The following is a 22655-nucleotide window of genomic DNA, read 5'->3' as shown; positions in this document are numbered from 1 at the left end:
ACTTTGTCCGATCCTGTCACTGTTTTTCAAGTGCTCTGCTATTACATAGAAACATAGAAGATAGGAGCAGGAGTAGGCCATTCGGCCCCTCGAGCCTGCTTCGCCATTCAATGAGATCATGGCTGATCATGCAAATTCAGTACCCGGTCCCTGCCTTCTCCCCATATCCCTTGATCCCTTAAGAAATATATCCAGCTCCTTCTTGAATATATTTAATGAACTGGCCTCCACCGCCCTCTGTGGCAGAGAATTCCACAGGTTCACCACTCTCTGGGTGAAGAAATTCCTCCTCATTTCAGTCCTAAATGGCTTACCCCTTATCCTTAGACTATGACCCCTGGTTCTGGACTCCCCGGCCATCGGAAACATCCTTCCTGCATCTAGTCTGTCCAGGCCTGACAGAATTTTATAGGTTTCGATGAGATCCCCTCTCAATCTTCTAAACTCCAGTGAGTATAAGCCCAATCGACACAATCTCTCCTCATACGTCATTCCCGCCATCCCAGGTATTAGCCTGGTCAATCTTCGCTGCACTCCTTCCATGGCAAGAACGTCCTTCCTCAGATAAGGCGACCAAAACTGCACACAATACTCAAGGTGCGGTCTTACCAAGGCCCTGTACAACTGCAGCAACACATCCTTGTTCCTGTACTCGAACCCTCTTGCTATGAAGGCCAACATACCATTTGCCTTCTTAACCGCCTGCTGCACCTGCATGCTTACCTTCAGCGACTGGTGCACAAGGACACCCAGGTCTCTTTGCACTTCCCCTTCTCCCAATCTATTGCCATTCAAATAATAGTCTGCCTTCCTGTTTTTGCCACCAAAGTGGATAACCTTGCATTTACCCACATTATAGTGCATTTGCCATGTTTCTGCCCAATCACCCAACCTGTCCAAATCGTACTGGAGTTTCACGACATCCTCCTCACAGCATACCCTCCCACCCAGCTTTGTGACGTCTGCAAGTTTGGAGATATTACATCCAATTCCCTCACCCAGATCATTAATATATATTGTGAACAGCTGGGGTCCTAGGACCAATCCTTGCGGTACCCCACTAATCACTGCCTGCCACTCGGAAAACGACCCGTTTATTCCAACTCTTTGCTTTCTATCCGCCAACCAGTTCTCTATCCAAGTCAATACCTTGCCCCCAATCCCATGTGCCTTAATTTTGCACGCTAATCTCTTATGCGTGACCTTATCGAAAGCCTTCTGAAAGTCCAAATACACCACATCCACTGGTTCTCCCTTATCTATTTTACCAGTTACATCCTCAAAAAATTCCAGTAGATTAGTCAAGCATGATTTACCTTTTGTAAATCCATGTTGACTTTGTCCGATCCTGTCACTGCTTTCCAAGTGCTCTGCTATTACATCTTTTATAATGGACTCTAGCATTTTCCCCACTACTGATGTCAGGCTTACCGGTCTATCATTTCCCACTTTTTCTCTACCACCTTTTTTGAATAGTGGGGTAACATTAGCTACCCTCCAATCCATGGGTACTGTTCTGGAGTCTTATCGAGTTCTGGAAGATGACCAGCAATGCATCTACTATTTCTAGGGCCACTTCTTTAAGTACCCTAGGATGTAGATTATCAGGCCCTGGGGATTTATCGGCCTTCAGTCCTATCAATTTTCCTAACACCATTTCCCTACAAATACTGATTTCTTTCAGTTCCACCCTTTCATCAGACCCTATGTTCCCTGACATCTCTGGAAGGTTATTTGTGTCCTCCTTTGTGAAGACAGAACCAAAGTATGTATTTAATTGGCCTGCCATTTCTTTGTTCCCCATTATAAATTCCCAATTCTGACTGCAAGGGACCTACGCTTGACTTCACCAAGCTTTTTCTCTTCACATATCTATAGAAGCTTTTACAGTCAGTTTTTATGTTCCCTGAAAGCTTACTCTCATATTCTATTTTCCCCCTCTTAATTAATCCCTTTGTCCTCCTTTGCTGAATCCTAAACTGCAACCAATCCTCAGGTTTGCTGCTTTTTCTGGCCAATTTATATGTCCTCTCCTTGGATCTTATGCTATCCCTAATTTCCCTTGTTAGCCACGGTTGAGTCACCTTTTTTGTTTTATTTTTATGCCAAACAGGGATGAACAAATTCTGTAGTTCATCCATGTGATCTTTAAATGTTTGCCATTGCCTATCCACCGTCAACCCTTTAAGTAACGTTCCCCCAATCCATCCTAGCCAACTCGCGCCTCATACCATCGTAGTTTCCTTTATTTAAATTCAGGACCCTAGTCTCTGAGTCAAATACTTCACTCTCCATCTTAATGAAGAATTCTATCATATTATGATCGCTCCTCCCCAAGGGGCCTCTCACAACAAGATTGCTAATTAATCCTTTCTCATTACATAATACCCAGTCTAAGATGGCCTGATCTCTAGTTGGTTTCTCGACATATTGGTCCAGGAAACCATCCCGTATACACTCCAGGAATTCCTCCTCCACAGTATTGTTACTAATTTGGTTAGCCCAATCTATATGTAGATTAAAGTCACCCATGATAACTGCTGTGCCCTTATTGCACGCATCTCTAATTTCCTGTTTAATGCCATCCCCAACCTCCGCATTACTGTTTGGGGGTCTGTATACAACTCCCACTAACGTTTTCTGCCCCTCGGTATTTCTCAGCTCTACCCATACAGATTCCACATCATCAGAGCTAATATCCTTCCTTACTATTGTGTTGATCGCCTCTTTAACCAGCAATGCTACCCCACCTCCTTTTCCTTTTTGCCTGTCCTTCCTGAATATTGAATACCCCTGGATGTTGAATTCCCAGCCTTGGTCACCCTGGAGCCATGTCTCCATAATTCTAATTACATCATGTCCGTTTACATCTATTTGCGCAGCTAATTCATCCACCGTATTACAAATGCTCCTCGCATTAAGACACAAAGCTTTCAGGCTTGTTTTTTTAACACTTAGTCCTTTTAGAATTATTATTTACTGTAGCCCTGTTTGATTTACACCCTTGATTTCTCTGCCTTCCACTTTTGCTTTTCTCCTTCCTGTCTTTTGTTTCTATCCTTGCTTCCCTTTCCTCCTTCTCCCTGCACAGGTTCCCAACCCCCTGCCATTTCAGTTTAAACCCTCCCCAACAGCACTAGCAAACACTAGGACATCGGTCCCGGTCCCGCCCAGGTGCAAACCGTGCCGTTTGTACTGGTCCCACCTCCCCCAGAACTGGTTCCAATGTCCAAGAGAGTATGAGAATAGATTGACAGCTAACATAAAAGTCTTTTATAGGCATATAAATAATAAACAGGTAGTAAGAGGAGGGGTGGGGCCGATTAGGGACCAAAATGGGGACCTATACATGGAGACAGAGGGCATGGCTGAGGTACTAAATGAGTGCTTTGTATCTATATTCACCAAGGAAGAAGTTGCTTGCAAAGAGGAGGTAGTTGAGATACTGGGTGGGGTAAAAATTGAAAGTAGAAAGGCTGGCTGTACTTAAAGTAGATAAGCCACCAGGACCGGATGGGATGCATCCTACAATGCTGAGGGAAGTAAAGGTGGAAATTGCAGAGGTACTGGCCATAATCTTCCAATCCCCCTTAGATATGGGGGTGGTGCCAGAGGACTGGAGAATTGGAAATGTTACACCCTTGTTCAAAAAAGGGTGCAAGGATAAACCCAGCAACTACAGGCCAGTCAGTTTAACCTCGGTAGTGGGGAAGCTTTTAGAAACGATAATCCGGGACAAAGTTAACAGTCACTTGGATTAATTAAGGAAAGCCAGCACAGGTTTGTTAAAGGCAAATCTTGTTTAACTAACTTGATTTGAGTTTTTTGATGAGGTAACAGAGAAGGGTTGACGTGGTGTACATAGACTTCCAAAAGGCGTTTGATAACGTGCCACATAATAGGCTTGCCAGCAAAGTTGAAGCCCGTGGAATAAAAGGGACAGTGGCAGCATGGATACGAAATTGGCTGAGTAACAGGAAACAGAGAGTAGTGGTGAACGGTTGTTTATTGGACTGGAGGAAGGTATACAGCGGTGTTCCCCAGGGGTCGGTACTAGGACCACTGCTTTTCTTGATATATATTAATGACTTGGACTTGGATGGACAGGGCACAATTTCAAAATTTGCAGATGACTCAAAACTTGGAAGTATAGTGAACAGTGAGGAGGAGAGTGATAGACTTCAAGAGGACACAGACAGGCTGGTGGAATGGGTGGACATGTGGCAGATGAAATTTAACTGAGAAAAGTGCGAAGTGATACATTTTGGTAGGAAGAACGAGGAGAGGCAATATAAACTAAAGGGTACAATCCTAAAGGGGGTGCATGAACAGACAGACCTGGGGGTATATGTACACAAATCATTGAAGGTGGCAGGGCAGGTTGAGAAAGCCGTTAAAAAGGCTTACGGGATCCCGGGCTTCATAAATAGAGGCATAGAGTACAAAAGCAAGGAAGTTATGATGAATCTTTATAAAACACTGGTTCGGCCTCAACTGGAGTATTGTGTCCAATTCTGGGCACCGCACTTTAGGAAGGATGTGAAGACCTTAGAGAGGGTGCAGAAAAGATTTACGTGAATGATTCCAGGGATGAGGGATTTCAGTTACATGATAGACTGGAGAAGCTGGGGTTTTCCTTGGAGCAGAGAAGGTTGAGAGGTGATTTGATAGAGATGTTCAAAATCATGAGGGGTCTAGGCAGAGTAGATAGAGAAACTGTTCCCATTGGCGGAAGGGTCGAGAACCAGAGGACACAGATTTAAGGTGATTGGCAAAAGAACCAAAGGCGACATGAGGAAAAACTTTTTTATGCAGCGAGTGGTTAGGATCTGGAACGCGCTGCCTGAAAGGATGGTGGCGGCAGACTCGATCACGGCTTTCAAAAGGGAATTGGATAAGTACCTGAAGGAAAAACGTTTGCAGGGTTACAGGGAAAGGGCGGGGCAGTGGGACGAGCTGAAGTGCTCTTGCAGAGAGCCGGCACGGGCTCGACGGGCCTAATGGCCTCCTGTGCTGTAACCATTCTGTGATTCTATGAGAACATTCCTGGGAGTGTGGTGTTGGTTAGGGGCCTGTGTTGTCTTATTCTGGGAGTGTGGTGTTGGTTACGGGTCTGTGTTGTCTTATTCTGGGAGTGTGTTGGTTAGGGGCCTGTGTTGCCTTATTCTGAGAGTGTGGTGTTGGTTAGGGGTCTGTGTTGTCTTATTCTGGGAGTGTGGTGTTGGTTAGGGGTCTTTGTTTTATTCTGGGAGTGTGGTGTTGGTTAGGGGCCTGTGTTGTCTTATTCTGGGAGTGTGGTGTTGGTTAGGGGTCTGTGTTGTCTTATTCTGGGAGGGTGGTGTTGGTTAGGGGTCTGTGTTGTCTTATTCTAGGAGTGCGGTGTTGGTTAGGGGTCTGTGTTGTCTTATTCTGGGAGTGTGGTGTTGGTTAGGGGTCTGTGTTGTCTTATTCTGGGAGTGTGGTGTTGGTTAGGGGTCTGTGTTGTCTTATTCTGGGAGTGTGGTGTTGGTTAGGGGTCTGTGTTGTCTTATTGTGGGAGTGTGGTGTTGGTTAGGGGTCTGTGTTGTCTTATTCTGGGAGTGTGGTGTTGGTTAGGGGTCTGTGTTGTCTTATTCTGGGAGTGTGGTGTTGGTTAGGGGTCTGTGTTGTCTTATTCTGGGAGTGTGTTGGTTTGGGGCATGTGTTGTCTTATTCTGGGAGTGGGGTGTTGGCTAGGGGCCTGTGTTGTCTTATTCTGGGAGTGTGGTGTTGGTTAGGGGTCTTTGTTTTATTCTGGGAGTGTGGTGTTGGTTAGGGGCCTGTGTTGTCTTATTCTGGGAGTGTGGTGTTGGTTAGGGGTCTGTGTTGTCTTATTCTGGGAGGGTGGTGTTGGTTAGGGGTCTGTGTTGTCTTATTCTAGGAGTGCGGTGTTGGTTAGGGGTCTGTGTTGTCTTATTCTGGGAGTGTGGTGTTGGTTAGGGGTCTGTGTTGTCTTATTCTGGGAGTGTGGTGTTGGTTAGGGGTCTGTGTTGTCTTATTCTGGGAGTGTGGTGTTGGTTAGGGGTCTGTGTTGTCTTATTGTGGGAGTGTGGTGTTGGTTAGGGGTCTGTGTTGTCTTATTCTGGGAGTGTGGTGTTGGTTAGGGGTCTGTGTTGTCTTATTCTGGGAGTGTGGTGTTGGTTAGGGGTCTGTGTTGTCTTATTCTGGGAGTGTGTTGGTTTGGGGCATGTGTTGTCTTATTCTGGGAGTGGGGTGTTGGCTAGGGGCCTGTGTTGTCTTATTCTGGGAGTGTGGTGTTGGTTTGCGGTCTGTGTTGTCTTATTCTGGGAGGGTGGTGTTGGTTTGGGGTCTGTGTTGGCTTATTCTGGGGGTTGTTGGTTAGGGGTCTGTGTTGTTTTATTCTGGGAGTGTGGTGTTGGTTAGGGGTCTGTGTTTTATTCTGGGAGTGTGGTGTTGGTTAGGGGTCTGTGTTGTCTTATTCTGGGAGGGTGGTGTTGGTTAGGGGTCTGTGTTGTCTTATTCTGGGAGTGTGGTGTTGGTTAGGGGTCTGTGTTGTCTTATTCTGGGAGGGTGGTGTTGGTTAGGGGTCTGTGTTGTCTTATTCTGGGAGTGTGGTGTTGGTTAGGGGTCTGTGTTGTCTTATTCTGGGAGTGTGGTGTTGGTTAGGGGTCTGTGTTGTCTTATTCTGGGAGTGTGGTGTTGGTTAGGGGTCTGTGTTGTCTTATTCTGGGAGTGTGGTGTTGGTTAGGGGTCTTTGTTTTATTCTGGGAGTGTGGTGTTGGTTAGGGGCCTGTGTTGTCTTATTCTGGGAGTGTGGTGTTGGTTAGGGGTCTGTGTTGTCTTATTCTGGGAGGGTGGTGTTGGTTAGGGGTCTGTGTTGTCTTATTCTAGGAGTGCGGTGTTGGTTAGGGGTCTGTGTTGTCTTATTCTGGGAGTGTGGTGTTGGTTAGGGGTCTGTGTTGTCTTATTCTGGGAGTGTGGTGTTGGTTAGGGGTCTGTGTTGTCTTATTCTGGGAGTGTGGTGTTGGTTAGGGGTCTGTGTTGTCTTATTGTGGGAGTGTGGTGTTGGTTAGGGGTCTGTGTTGTCTTATTCTGGGAGTGTGGTGTTGGTTAGGGGTCTGTGTTGTCTTATTCTGGGAGTGTGGTGTTGGTTAGGGGTCTGTGTTGTCTTATTCTGGGAGTGGGGTGTTGGCTAGGGGCCTGTGTTGTCTTATTCTGGGAGTGTGGTGTTGGTTTGCGGTCTGTGTTGTCTTATTCTGGGAGGGTGGTGTTGGTTTGGGGTCTGTGTTGGCTTATTCTGGGGGTTGTTGGTTAGGGGTCTGTGTTGTTTTATTCTGGGAGTGTGGTGTTGGTTAGGGGTCTGTGTTTTATTCTGGGAGTGTGGTGTTGGTTAGGGGTCTGTGTTGTCTTATTCTGGGAGGGTGGTGTTGGTTAGGGGTCTGTGTTGTCTTATTCTGGGAGTGTGGTGTTGGTTAGGGGTCTGTGTTGTCTTATTCTGGGAGGGTGGTGTTGGTTAGGGGTCTGTGTTGTCTTATTCTGGGAGTGTGGTGTTGGTTAGGGGTCTGTGTTGTCTTATTCTGGGAGGGTGGTGTTGGTTTGGGGTCTGTGTTGGCTTATTCTGGGGGTTGTTGGTTGGGGGTCTGTGTTGTCTTATTCTGGGAGTGTGGTGTTGGTTAGGGGTCTGTGTTGTCTTATTCTGGGAGTGTGGTGTTGGTTAGGGGTCTGTGTTGTCTTATTCTGTGGAGTGTGGTTTTGGTTAGGGGTCTGTGTTGTCTTATTCTGCGAGTGTGGTGTTGGTTAGGGGTCTGTGTTGTCTTATTCTGGGAGTGTGGTGTTGGTTAGGGGTCTGTGTTGTCTTATTCTGGGAGTGTGGTGTTGGTTAGGGGTCTGTGTTGTCTTATTCTGGGAGTGTGGTGTTGGTTAGGGGTCTGTGTTGTCTTATTTTGGGAGTGTGTTGGTTAGGGGCCTGTGTTGTCTTATTCTGGGAGTGTGGTGTTGGTTAGGGGTCTGTGTTGTCTTATTCTGGGAGTGTGGTGTTGGTTAGGGGTCTGTGTTGTCTTATTCTGGGAGTGTGGTGTTGGTTAGGGGCCTGTGTTGTCTTATTCTGAGAGTGTGGTGTTGGTTAGGGGTCTGTGTTGTCTTATTCTGGGAGTGTGGTGTTGGTTAGGGGTCTTTGTTTTATTCTGGGAGTGTGGTGTTGGTTAGGGGCCTGTGTTGTCTTATTCTGGGAGTGTGGTGTTGGTTAGGGGTCTGTGTTGTCTTATTCTGGGAGGGTGGTGTTGGTTAGGGGTCTGTGTTGTCTTATTCTAGGAGTGCGGTGTTGGTCAGGGGTCTGTGTTGTCTTATTCTGGGAGTGTGGTGTTGGTTAGGGGTCTGTGTTGTGTTATTCTGGGAGTGTGGTGTTGGTTAGGGGTCTGTGTTGTCTTATTCTGGGAGTGTGGTGTTGGTTAGGGGTCTGTGTTGTCTTATTGTGGGAGTGTGGTGTTGGTTAGGGGTCTGTGTTGTCTTATTCTGGGAGTGTGGTGTTGGTTAGGGGTCTGTGTTGTCTTATTCTGGGAGTGTGGTGTTGGTTAGGGGTCTGTGTTGTCTTATTCTGGGAGTGTGTTGGTTTGGGGCATGTGTTGTCTTATTCTGGGAGTGGGGTGTTGGCTAGGGGCCTGTGTTGTCTTATTCTGGGAGTGTGGTGTTGGTTTGCGGTCTGTGTTGTCTTATTCTGGGAGGGTGGTGTTGGTTTGGGGTCTGTGTTGGCTTATTCTGGGGGTTGTTGGTTAGGGGTCTGTGTTGTTTTATTCTGGGAGTGTGGTGTTGGTTAGGGGTCTGTGTTTTATTCTAGGAGGGTGGTGTTGGTTAGGGGTCTGTGTTGTCTTATTCTGTGAGGGTGGTGTTGGTTAGGGGTCTGTGTTGTCTTATTCTGTGAGGGTGGTGTTGGTTAGGGGTCTGTGTTTTATTCTGGGAGTGTAGTTTTGGTATGGGGTCTGTGTTGTATTGTTCTGGGAGTGTGGTGTTGGTTAGGGGTCTGTGTTGTCTTATTCTGGGAGGGTGGTGTTGGTTAGGGGTCTGTGTTGTCTTATTCTGGGAGTGTGGTGTTGGTTAGGGGTCTGTGTTGTCTTATTCTGGGAGGGTGGTGTTGGTTAGGGGTCTGTGTTGTCTTATTCTGGGAGTGTGGTGTTGGTTAGGGGTCTGTGTTGTCTTATTCTGGGAGGGTGGTGTTGGTTTGGGGTCTGTGTTGGCTTATTCTGGGGGTTGTTGGTTGGGGGTCTGTGTTGTCTTATTCTGGGAGTGTGGTGTTGGTTAGGGGTCTGTGTTGTCTTATTCTGGGAGTGTGGTGTTGGTTAGGGGTCTGTGTTGTCTTATTCTGTGGAGTGTGGTTTTGGTTAGGGGTCTGTGTCTTATTCTGCGAGTGTGGTGTTGGTTAGGGGCCTGTGTTGTCTTATTCTGGGAGTGTGGTGTTGGTTAGGGGTCTGTGTTGTCTTATTCTGGGAGTGTGGTGTTGGTTAGGGGTCTGTGTTTTATTTTGGGAGTGTGGTGTTGGTTAGGGGTCTGTGTTGTCTTATTCTGGGAGTGTGGTGTTGGTTAGGGGTCTGTGTTGTCTTATTCTGGGAGTGTGGTGTTGGTTAGGGGTCTGTGTTTTATTCTGGGAGTGTGGTGTTGGTTAGGGGTCTGTGTTGTCTTATTCTGGGAGTGTGGTGTTGGTTAGGGGTCTGTGTTGTCTTATTCTGGGAGTGTGGTGTTGGTTAGGGGTCTGTGTTGTCTTATTCTGGGAGTGTGGTGTTGGTTAGGGGTCTGTGTTGTCTTATTTTGGGAGTGTGTTGGTTAGGGGCCTGTGTTGTCTTATTCTGGGAGTGTGGTGTTGGTTAGGGGTCTGTGTTGTCTTATTCTGGGAGTGTGGTGTTGGTTAGGGGTCTGTGTTGTCTTATTCTGGGTGTGTGGTGTTGGTTAGGGGTCTGTGTTGTCTTATTCTGGGAGTGTGGTATTGGTTAGGGGCCTGTGTTGTCTTATTCTGGGAGTGTGGTGTTGGTTAGGGGTCTGTGTTGTCTTATTCTGGGAGTGTGGTGTTGGTTAGGGGTCTGTGTTGTCTTATTCTGGGAGTGTGGTATTGGTTAGGGGTCTGTGTTGTCTTATTCTGGGAGTGTGGTATTGGTTAGGGGTCTGTGTTGTCTTATTCTGGGAGTGTGGTGTTGGTTAGGGGTCTGTGTTGTCTTATTCTGGGAGTGTGGTGTTGGTTAGGGGCCTGTGTTGTCTTATTCTGGGAGTGTGGTGTTGGTTAGGGGTCTGTGTTGTCTTATTCTGGGAGTGTGGTGTTGGTTAGGGGTCTGTGTTGTCTTATTCTGGGAGTGTGGTGTTGGTTAGGGGTCTGTGTTGTCTTATTCTGGGAGTGTGGTGTTGGTTAGGGGTCTGTGTTGTCTTATTCTGGGAGTGTGGTGTTGGTTAGGGGTCTGTGTTGTCTTATTTTGGGAGTGTGTTGGTTAGGGGCCTGTGTTGTCTTATTCTGGGAGTGTGGTGTTGGTTAGGGGTCTGTGTTGTCTTATTCTGGGAGTGTGGTGTTGGTTAGGGGTCTGTGTTGTCTTATTCTGGGAGTGTGGTGTTGGTTAGGGGTCTGTGTTGTCTTATTCTGGGAGTGTGGTGTTGGTTAGGGGTCTGTGTTGTCTTATTCTGGGAGTGTGGTGTTGGTTAGGGGTCTGTGTTGTCTTATTCTGGGAGTGTGGTGTTGGTTAGGGGTCTGTGTTGTCTTATTTTGGGAGTGTGTTGGTTAGGGGTCTGTGTTGTCTTATTCTGGGAGTGTGGTGTTGGTTAGGGGTCTGTGTTGTCTTATTCTGGGAGGGTGGTGTTGGTTAGGGGTCTGTGTTGTCTTATTCTGGGAGTGTGGTGTTGGTTAGGGGTCTGTGTTTTATTCTGGGAGTGTGGTGTTGGTTAGGGGTCTGTGTTGTCTTATTCTGGGAGGGTGGTGTTGGTTAGGGGTCTGTGTTGTCTTATTCTGGGAGTGTGGTGTTGGTTAGGGGTCTGTGTTGTCTTATTCTGGGAGTGTGGTATTGGTTAGGGGTCTGTGTTTTATTTTGGGAGTGTGGTGTTGGTTAGGGGTCTGTGTTGTCTTATTCTGGGAGTGTGGTATTGGTTAGGGGTCTGTGTTGTCTTATTCTGTGGAGGAAACCATGTAGTTTTAGAGTTTCCTATTGCTGCATCTGGCACTGGGTGGATGGGGAAGGGTTTTGGTTCGGGGACAATCTCGGAACTGACCTGCTTTTCCTCTTCCAGGTGGTAGCCTATGGCTTTGACCAGGTGGACGAGTCACTGTCGATGCAGTACCATGAGACCATTTACTCCCTCCTGGACTCGCTCAGCCCTGCGTATCGCGAAGCATTTGGAAACGCCCTTCTCAAGAGACTAGAAGCGTTAAAAGATGTACAGGAGTAAAGGGCCCTGACTCCAGCTCCTGGTGACCGCATGTTCCTCAACGTGTTTTCTCTGGCTGCAAAAACTTCATGACCCAAACACGCGGGGTGAGAGGCTGCGCACACCCTGCAGAAAGTTAGCGAATGGTTTGTTTTCTTTCCACATTCACGCAGCAGTACAGTTGGGATCCACTTTTCTTGCAGAATTTCATCTCTGCCTCTCATCCCTACAGAGCGAGGCAGGGTATTTGTAAGTCCCCTTGCTGTGATTGAGCTGGAAATGGCACAGCACCTTTCAGAAGGGGTCAGTCTGTGTCATTGCTGGAGGGTACATTTGACCCATTACCTGTGTAGAGGAAAGGGAGCAATGGACGGTGTCCAGAGCAAGTTTCTAGGTGGAAGAAGAACAAGTGACCAGTGTTCAGGTCATGCCATCGAGCGTCTGGTAACTTAGCTCCTCCCAGCTTTCTCATTAATGTTGCTTCATTTTACAAGTACAGGTACTTTGAATTGTTAACTTGTTAATTAAAAAAAAAAATTCTGTGTTCTTAATTTGTGAAGTACAGGAAGTCAAACCTGTGGTGTAACGAGCAGATTCCAAGGTGAGGAAAAATCCAATCTTTAAAAAAAATGTTAATGTATGTTTTGCAAAAGGATTAATAAAATATTTCGGACACCGAGCTGCACTCTGCTGTTTCTGTACCGAACCTACATTAACCAATTCATTTAAAAAAAATGTATTCCCATTTTCTCCTGTTACCCCCATCCTTGGGTCTCGTGCAGTCCGACATCACTCCTCGCAGGCCAAGAGGGGCATCTGACCCCAGGTCTCTGAAAGGCAACCACTACAAAGTGCTCGAGCATGAACTGGGGAGATTCTCTGGGTACCCCTTACTGTGACAGTGTCGCTGGGTGCCTTCCCTCAGACATCAGGAACCCACCATGTTGTGGGGAATTGTGGATTCAGTCTTCTGCTTTACCACTTTTTGTGTGACTGTGGCAGCCTTTTCATCTACCAGAGACACTGACTTGAGCAGGGGTACAGGCTCAGCAATAACATGTCGGGGTGCAGGCTCAGCAATAACATGTCGGGGTACAGGCTCAGCAATAACATGTCGGGGTACAGGCTCACAGCAATAACATGTCGGGGTACAGGCTCAGCAATAACATGTTGGGGTACAGGCTCAGCAATAACATGTCGGGGTACAGGCTCAGCAATAACATGTCGGGGTACAGGCTCAGCAATAACATGTCGGGGTACAGGCTCAGCAATAACATGTCGGGGTACAGGCTCAGCAATAACATGTTGGGGTACAGGCCCACAGCAATAACATGTCGGGGTACAGGCTCACAGCAATAACATGTCGGGGTACAGGCTCACAGCAATAACATGTCGGGGTACAGGCTCAGCAATAACATGTCGGGGTACAGGCTCAGCAATAACATGTCGGGGTACAGGCTCAGCAATAACATGTCGGGGTACAGGCTCAGCAATAACATGTCGGGGTACAGGCCCACAGCAATAACATGTCGGGGTACAGGCTCAGCAATAACATGTCGGGGTACAGGCTCACAGCAATAACATGTCTGGGTACAGGCTCAGCAATAACATGTCGGGGTACAGGCTCACAGCAATAACATGTCGGGGTACAGGCCCACAGCAATAACATGTCTGGGTACAGGCTCAGCAATAACATGTCGGGCTACAGGCTCACAGCAATAACATGTCGGGGTACAGGCTCAGCAATAACATGTCGGGGTACAGGCTCAGCAATAACATGTCGGGGTACAGGCTCACAGCAATAACATGTCTGGGTACAGGCCCACAGCAATAACATGTCGGGGTACAGGCTCAGCAATAACATGTCGGGGTACAGGCCCACAGCAATAACATGTCGGGGTACAGGCTCAGCAATAACATGTCGGGGTACAGGCTCACAGCAATAACATGTCGGGGTACAGGCCCACAGCAATAACATGTCTGGGTACAGGCTCAGCAATAACATGTCGGGCTACAGGCTCACAGCAATAACATGTCGGGGTACAGGCTCAGCAATAACATGTCGGGGTACAGGCTCAGCAATAACATGTCGGGGTACAGGCTCACAGCAATAACATGTCTGGGTACAGGCCCACAGCAATAACATGTCGGGGTACAGGCTCAGCAATAACATGGGGTACAGGCTCAGCAATAACATGTCGGGCTACAGGCTCACAGCAATAACATGTCTGGGTACAGGCTCACAGCAATAACATGTCGGGGTACAGGCTCACAGCAATAACATGTCGGGGTACAGGCTCAGCAATAACATGTCGGGGTACAGGCTCAGCAATCACATGTCGGGGTACAGGCTCAGCAATAACATGTCGGGGTACAGGCCCACAGCAATAACATGTCGGGGTACAGGCTCAGCAATAACATGTCGGGGTACAGGCCCACAGCAATAACATGTCGGGGTACAGGCTCAGCAATAACATGTCGGGGTACAGGCTCAGCAATAACATGTCGGGGTACAGGCTCAGCAATAACATGTCGGGGTACAGGCTCAGCAATAACATGTCGGGGTACAGGCTCAGCAATAACATGTCGGGGTACAGGCTCAGCAATAACATGTCGGGGTACAGGCTCAGCAATAACATGTCGGGGTACAGGCTCAGCAATAACATGTCGGGGTACAGGCCCACAGCAATAACATGGGGTACAGGCTCACAGCAATAACATGTCGGGGTACAGGCTCAGCAATAACATGTCGGGGTACAGGCTCAGCAATAACATGTCTGGGTACAGGCTCAGCAATAACATGTCGGGGTACAGGCCCACAGCAATAACATGTCGGGGTACAGGCTCAGCAATAACATGTCGGGGTACAGGCCCACAGCAATAACATGTCGGGGTACAGGCTCAGCAATAACATGTCGGGGTACAGGCTCAGCAATAACATGTCGGGGTACAGGCTCAGCAATAACATGTCGGGGTACAGGCTCAGCAATAACATGTCGGGGTACAGGCTCACAGCAATAACATGTCGGGGTACAGGCCCACAGCAATAACATGTCGGGGTACAGGCTCAGCAATAACATGTCGGGGTACAGGCTCAGCAATAACATGTCGGGGTACAGGCTCAGCAATAACATGTCTGGGTACAGGCTCAGCAATAACATGTCGGGGTACAGGCCCACAGCAATAACATGTCGGGGTACAGGCTCACAGCAATAACATGTCGGGGTACAGGCTCAGCAATAACATGTCGGGGTACAGGCTCAGCAATAACATGTCGGGGTACAGGCTCAGCAATAACATGTCGGGGTACAGGCTCAGCAATAACATGTCGGGGTACAGGCTCAGCAATAACATGTCAGGGTACAGGCTCACAGCAATAACATGTCGGGGTACAGGCCCACAGCAATAACATCTCGGGGTACAGGCTCACAGCAATAACATGTCGGGGTACAGGCTCAGCAATAACATGTCTGGGTACAGGCTCAGCAATAACATGTCGGGGTACAGGCTCAGCAATAACATGTCGGGGTACAGGCTCAGCAATAACATGTCGGGGTACAGGCCCACAGCAATAACATGTCGGGGTACAGGCCCACAGCAATAACATGTCGGGGTACAGGCTCACAGCAATAACATGTCGGAGTACAGGCTCAGCAATAACATGTCGGGTACAGGCTCAGCAATAACATGTCGGGGTACAGGCTCAGCAATAACATGTCGGGGTACAGGCTCAGCAATAACATGTCGGGGTACAGGCTCACAGCAATAACATGTCGGGGTACAGGCTCAGCAATAACATGTCGGGGTACAGGCTCACAGCAATAACATGTCGGGGTACAGGCTCACAGCAATAACATGTCGGGGTACAGGCTCACAGCAATAACATGTCGGGGTACAGGCCCACAGCAATAACATGTCGGGGTACAGGCTCACAGCAATAACATGTCGGGGTACAGGCCCACAGCAATAACATGTCGGGGTACAGGCTCACAGCAATAACATGTCGGGGTACAGGCTCAGCAATAACATGTCGGGGTACAGGCTCAGCAATAACATGTCGGGGTACAGGCTCACAGCAATAACATGTCGGGGTACAGGCCCACAGCAATAACATGTCGGGGTACAGGCTCAGCAATAACATGTCGGGGTACAGGCTCACAGCAATAACATGTCTGGGTACAGGCTCAGCAATAACATGTCGGGGTACAGGCTCAGCAATAACATGTCGGGGTACAGGCCCACAGCAATAACATGTCGGGGTACAGGCTCAGCAATAACATGTCGGGGTACAGGCTCACAGCAATAACATGTCTGGGTACAGGCTCAGCAATAACATGTCGGGGTACAGGCCCACAGCAATAACATGTCGGGGTACAGGCTCAGCAATAACATGTCGGGGTACAGGCTCAGCAATAACATGTCGGGGTACAGGCTCACAGCAATAACATGTCGGGGTACAGGCCCACAGCAATAACATGTCTGGGTACAGGCTCAGCAATAACATGTCGGGCTACAGGCTCACAGCAATAACATGTCGGGGTACAGGCTCACAGCAATAACATGTCGGGGTACAGGCTCAGCAATAACATGTCGGGGTACAGGCTCAGCAATAACATGTCGGGGTACAATTAGGAGTAGGAACCTCAGCTGATTTTTCTCTTCCCATGGCACAGGGGCCAAGTATTGGGCCTGCCCTGCCATCAAGCCCATGCGTTTCATGGAATCAACCGTAACATAAACTCTACCCAACCCATTTAGTCTTCCAAGGTAAGATGCTACAAAGGTTTGTTCCGACAGCCCTCATCAGGTAAGCCGAACAGACCAGAACTGCAGAATCAGTCTCGGCTATCTGTTTCATCAGACCTTCTTGGCCATTTGTCGGCCCTAGCCTGCCGCTTACATGGTGTAGCAGACAGGAACCGGCAGTTAGAACCATCATTTTTAAGGGATGTGGGCATCGCTGGCAAGGCCAGCATTTATTTCCCATCCCTAATTGCCCTCGAGAAGGTGGTGGTGAGCCACATAGAATGGTTACAGCAGGGAAGGAGGCCATTCGGCCCGTCGAGCCTGTGCCAGCTCTCTGCAAGAGCCTTCAGCTAGTCCCACTCCCCCGCCCTTTCCCCACAGCCCTGCAAATTTTTTTCCTTCAGTTACTTACCCAACTCCCTTTTGAAAGCCACAGTTGAATCTGCCTCCACCACCCTTTCAGGCAGTGCATTCCAGATCCCAACCACTCGCATAAAAGAGTTTTTTCTTACGTCACCTTTGGTTCTTCTGCCAATCACCTTAAATCTGTGTCCTCTGGTTCTCGACCCTTCCGCCAATGGGAACAGTTTCTCTCTATCAACTCTGTCCAGACCCCTCATGATTTTGAACACCTCGATCAAATCACCTCTCAATCTTCTCTGCTCCAAGGAGAACAACCCCAGTTTCTCCAGTCTCTCCATGTAACTGAAGTCCCTCATCCCTGGAACCATTCTCGTAAATCTTTTCTGCTCCCTCTCTAAGGCCTCCATATCCTTCCTAAAGTGCGGTGCCCAGAATTGGACACAATACTCCAGTTGGGGCCGAACCAGTGTTTTATACAGGTTCATCATAATTTCCACACTTTTGTACCTGTATACCTCTATTTATGAAGCCCAGGATAAGAACATAAGAAATAGGAGCAGGAATAGACCACTTGGCCCCTCGAGCCTACTCCGCCATTCAATAAGATCATGGCTGATCTTGGGCTCAAAGCCACTTCCCTGCCCGCTCCCCATAACCCTTCACTCGCTTATCTTGCAAAAATCTGTGTCTCCACCTTAAATGTATTTAATGACTCAGCCTCCATGGCTCTCTGGGGCAGAGAATTCCACAGATTTACGACCCTCTGAGAGAAGAAATTCCTCCTCATCTCAGTTCTAAAAGGGCGACCCTTTATTCTGAGACTGTGCCCCTGAGTTCTAGATTTCCCCACGAGGGGAAACATCCTCTCTGCATCTACCCTGTCGAGCCCCCTCAGTATCTTGTATGTTTCGATAAGATCACCTCTCATTCTTCTAAACTCCAATGAGTATAGGCCCAGCCTGCTCAACCTTTCCTCATAAGGTCAACCCCCTCATCTCTGGAATTAACCTAGGATCCCGTATGCTTTTTTAACCACTTTCTCAACCTGCCCTGCCACCTTCAACGATTTGTGCACATGGACCCCCAGGTCTCTCTGTTCATGCACCCCTTTTAGGATTGTACCCTTTAGTTTATATTGCCTCTCGTCATTCTTTGTATCAAAATCTGTCACTTGCACTTTTCTGCGTTGAATTTCATCCGCCACGTGTCCGCCCATTTCACCAGCCAGTCTATGTCCTCTTGAAGTCTATCACTATCCTCCTCATTGTTAACTAAACTTCCAAATTTTGAGTCATCCACACAGTGTTCGAGGTGTCAGCTGTGGCTCAGTGGCAGCACTCTTGCCTCTGATGGTTGCAGATTCCAGCACCACGCTGCACTGTCGAAGCGGCAGTACTGAGGGAGCTCCGCTGCACTGTTGGAGGGGCAGTACTGAGGGAGCGCCGCACTGTTGGAGGGGCAGTACTGAGGAAGTGCCGCACTGTCGGAGGTGCAGTACTGAGGGAGCGCTGCACTGTCGGAGGGGCAGTACTGAGGGAGCGCCGCACTGTCGGAGGTGCAGTACTGAGGGAGCGCCGCACTGTCGGAGGGGCAGTACTGAGGGAGTGCTGCACTGTCGGAGGGGCAGTGCTGAGGGAGCGCCGCACTGTCGGAGGGGCAGTACTGAGGGAGCGCCGCACTGTCGGAGGGGCAGTACTGAGGGAGCGCCGCACTGTCGGAGGGGCAGTACTGAGGGAGCGCTGCACTGTCGGAGGGGCAGTACTGAGGGAGCGCCGCACTGTCGGAGGGGCAGTACTGAGGGAGTGCCGCACTGTCGGAGGGGCAGTACTGAGGGAGCGCCGCACTGTCGGAGGGGCAGTACTGAGGGAGCTCTGCACTGTCGGAGGGGCAGTACTGAGGGAGCCCTGCACTGTCGGAGGGGCAGTACTGAGGGAGCACTGCACTGTCGGAGGGGCAGTACTGAGGGAGCTCTGCACTGTCGGAGGGGCAGTACTGAGGGAGCGCTGCACTGTCGGAGGGGCAGTACTGAGGGAGCACTGCACTGTCGGAGGGGCAGTACTGAGGGAATGCTGCACTGTCGGAGGGCCAGTACTGAGGGAGCGCTGCACTGTCGGAGGGGCAGTACTGAGGGAGCGCTGCACTGTCGGAGGTGCAGTACTGAGGGAGTGCTGCACTGTCGGAGGGGCAGTACTGAGGGAGCGCTGCACTGTCGGAGGGGCAGTACTGAGGGAGCGCTGCACTGTCTGAGGGGCAGTACTGAGGGAGCGCTGCACTGTCGGAGGGGCAGTACTGAGAGAGCGCTGCACTGTCTGAGGGGCAGTACTGAGGGAGCGCTGCACTGTCTGAGGGGCAGTACTGAGGGAGCGCTGCACTGTCTGAGGGGCAGTACTAAGGGAGCGCTGCAGTGTCGGAGGTGCAGTACTGAGGGAGAGCTGCACTGTCAGAGGGACAATACTGAGGGAGTGCTGCACTGTCTGAGGTGCAATCCTTCGGCCCAGATGTTAAACGAGGTCTCCTCTGCTCTCTCACCCCCCTCTGCTGGCCGAGTGCGGCCGGTGCAGGGCCCGGGAAATGCGAGCGCCCTCTGCGGGTGGCTCGGTGGCAGCGCAGCGCCTGGCTCCATTCTCAATCATTGAGCGACGTGAGGCCGCGGGTCGCGGGAGCGGGGCCAGGGGGGAGAGTGGCGGCTCCGCGGGTGGGGCAGCGGGTCTGGGCCGTGAGCCCTGAGGCTGCAGGTGGCCCTGGGACAGGGGGGAAGCCGGCCCGGTCCGGGGCTCTATGGTTGGTGAGAGGCGCGGCCCGGGTTCATCTATCGCCGCGGCTCCATAGCTCAGTGGTTAGAGCACTGGTCTTGTAAACCAGGGGTCGCGAGTTCGATCCTCGCTGGGGCCTGGCTGGATTTTTACCCCACATTTAAAGACATTGAGCCAAAAGGAATATTTTAAATCCCTTGAAAAAATAATATTGGCCACGACCTTCGAAAATCCCACCTGGGATTGGCCTTCCCAAAGGTCGCCAAAACCCGTTGCCGCGGCCTCACCCAATCTCAACCTCCGTCCCACCGACTGTGGCCTCTGGTGCTGAAGAACATAAGAAATAGGAGCAGGAGGAGGCCCCTCAAGCCTGCCCCACCATTCATAGAGCCATAACGTCACAGGAGGAGGCCATTCTGCCCATCGAGTCGGTGCCGGCTCTCTGCAGAGCAATCCAGTCAGTCCCATTCCCCCGCTCTATCCCCGTAGCCCTGCAAGTTTATTTCCCTCCAGTGCCTATCCAGTCTCTCCTTGAAAACATTGAGTGTCTCCACTTCCACCACTTCCATCGGCAGCGAGTTCCAGGTCCTCACCACTCGCTGCGTAAAAAGGTTTTTCCTCACGTATCTCTTGCCCAAAACCTTAAATCTGTGTCCCCTAGTCCTTGTACCATCAACTAGTGGGAACAGCCTTTCCCCGTCAATAAATATATCTTTTCCTTGACAAAGATCAAAAGTTTCTTTTAATCACTCATTATTCAATCAAATAAAAGAGCAAACAGTTTTGGTTTCAAAAACACTTATTGTCATTTATTTCATTCAAGTGTTAAAATTGTTTTAAATGTTGAATTTTAACCAGTTTTGAATGGGTATAAACACTTTTCCCCAATCTCCCAGAATATTTCACTCGCTCAAACGGCCCAAACCATCACCGCAACTGGGAATGATTCTTCCGGGATAGTGAATAGAGAGAATGATTATGCCGGGATAGTGAATATTGGGAATGATTACCCCGGGATAATGAATAGAGAGAATGATTACCCCGGGATAGTGAATAGAGGGAATGATTACCCCGGGATAGTGAATAGAGGGAATGATTACCCCGGGATAGTGAATATTGGGAATGATTACCCCGGGATAGTGAATAGAGGGAATGATTACCCCGGGATTGTGAATAGAGGGAATGATTACCCCGGGATAATGAATACAGGGAATGATTACCCCGGGATAATGAATAGAGGGAATGATTACCCCGGGATAGTGAATATTGGGAATGATTACCCCGGGATAGTGAATAGAGGGAATGATTACCCCGGGATAGTGAATAGCGGGAATGATTACCCCGGGATAGTGAATAGCGGGAATGATTACCCCGGGATAGTCAATAGAGGGAATGATTACCCCGGGATAGTGAATAGCGGGAATGATTACCCCGGGATAGTGAAGAGCGGGAATGATTACCCCGGGATAGTGAATAGCGGGAATGATTACCCCGGGATAGTGAATAGCGGGAATGATTACCCCGGGATAGTCAATAGAGGGAATGATTACCCCGGGATAGTGAATAGCGGGAATGATTACCCCGGGATAGTGAATAGTGGGAATGATTACCCCGGGATAGTGAATAGCGGGAATGATTACCCCGGGATAGTCAATAGAGGGAATGATTACCCCGGGATAGTGAATAGCGGGAATGATTACCCCGGGATAGTGAATAGCGGGAATGATTACCCCGGGATAGTGAATAGCGGGAATGATTACCCCGGGATAGTGAATATTGGGAATGATTATCCCGGGATAGTGAATAGAGGGAATGATTACCCCGGGATAGTGAATATTGGGAATGATTACCCCGGGATAGTGAATAGAGGGAATGATTACCCTGGGATAGTGAATAGAGGGAATGATTACCCCGGGATAGTGAATAGAGGGAATGATTACCCCGGGATAGTGAATAGAGGGAATGATTACCGCCGGGATAGTGAATATTCGGAATGATTACCCCGGGATAGTGAATAGAGGGAATGATTACCCCGGGATAGTGAATATTCGGAATGATTACCCCGGGATAATGAATAGAGGGAATGATTACCCCGGGATAGTGAATAGAGGGAATGATTACCCCGGGATAGTGAATATTCGGAATGATTACCCCAGGATAGTGAATAGCGGGAATGATTACCCCGGGATAGTGAATAGCGGGAATGATTACCCCGGGATAGTGAATAGCGGGAATGATTACCCCCGGGATAGTGAATAGAGGGAATGATTGCCCCGGGATAGTGAATAGCGGGAATGATTACCCCGGGATAGTCAATAGAGGGAATGATTACCCCGGGACAGTGAATAGCGGGAATGATTACCCCGGGATAGTGAATAGCGGGAATGATTACCCCAGGATAGTGAATATTGGGAATGATTACCCCGGGATAGTGAATAGAGGGAATGATTACCCCGGGATAGTGAATATTGGGAATGATTACCCCGGATAGTGAATAGAGGGAATGATTACCCCGGGATGGTGAATATTGGGAATGATTACCCCGGGATAGTGAATAGAGGGAATGATTATCCCGGGATAGTGAATAGAGGGAATGATTACCCCGGGATAGTGAATATTGGGAATGATTACCCCGGATAGTGAATAGAGGGAATGATTACCCCGGGATGGTGAATATTGGGAATGATTACCCCGGGATAGTGAATAGAGGGAATGATTATCCCGGGATAGTGAATAGAGGGAATGATTACCCCGGGATGGTGAATATTGGGAATGATTACCCCAGGAGAGTGAATAGAGGGAATGATTATCCCGGGATAGTGAATAGAGGGAATGATTACCCCGGGATAGTGAATAGAGGGAATGATTATCCCGGGATAGTGAATATTGGGAATGATTACCCCGGGATAGTGAATAGAGGGAATGATTACCCCGGGATAGTGAATAGAGGGAATGATTACCCCGGGATAGTGAATATTGGGAATGATTACCCCGGGATAGTGAATAGAGGGAATGATTAACCCGGGATAGTGAATAGAGGGAATGATTATCCCGGGATAGTGAATAGAGGGAATGATTAACCCAGGATAGAGAATATTGGGAATGATTACCCCGGGATAGTGAATAGAGGGAATGATTACCCCGGGATAGTGAATAGAGGGAATGATTACCCCGGGATAGTGAATATTGGGAATGATTACCCCGGGATAGTGAATTGAGAGAATGATTACCCCGGGATAGTGAATATTGGGAATGATTACCCCGGGATAGTGAATATTGGGAATGATTACCCCGGGATAGTGAAGAGAGGGAATGATTACCCCGGGATAGTGAATAGAGGGAATGATTACCCCGGGATAGTGAATATTGGGAATGATTACCCCGGGATTGTGAATATTGGGAATGATTACCCCGGGATAGTGA

The 22655-nt window shown here is 49.0% G+C and overlaps 1 protein-coding gene and 1 non-coding gene across 5 annotated transcripts in view; both read left to right on the top strand.

Annotated features, from left to right (window-relative positions):
* Window positions 1-12049, top strand: part of gskip (gsk3b interacting protein) — a 33234-nt gene extending 21185 nt beyond the window's left edge. For all 4 annotated transcript variants that reach the window (XM_086002555.1, XM_086002554.1, XM_086002557.1 and 1 more), the window contains one exon: window positions 11233-12049. In XM_086002555.1, coding sequence (XP_085858681.1) covers window positions 11233-11391 — 159 coding nt within the window. In that variant the 3' untranslated portion in view covers window positions 11392-12049. The remainder of the gene's footprint in view (window positions 1-11232) is intronic.
* A 7249-nt stretch (window positions 12050-19298) lies between these two features.
* On the top strand, window positions 19299-19371 carry trnat-ugu (transfer RNA threonine (anticodon UGU)). The gene has a single exon. It is a non-coding gene; the product is annotated as a tRNA-Thr (tRNA).
* The last annotated feature ends 3284 nt before the right edge of the window (window positions 19372-22655 follow it).

Source organism: Somniosus microcephalus, chromosome 12 (assembly GCF_052327205.1).
Source record: "Somniosus microcephalus isolate GS21.2 chromosome 12, FLI_Smic_1.0, whole genome shotgun sequence".
Classification (NCBI taxonomy): domain Eukaryota; kingdom Metazoa; phylum Chordata; class Chondrichthyes; order Squaliformes; family Somniosidae; genus Somniosus; species Somniosus microcephalus.
The sequence above is the reverse complement of the archived record's forward strand: the minus strand, read 5'-3'. Positions and strand labels throughout refer to the sequence as shown.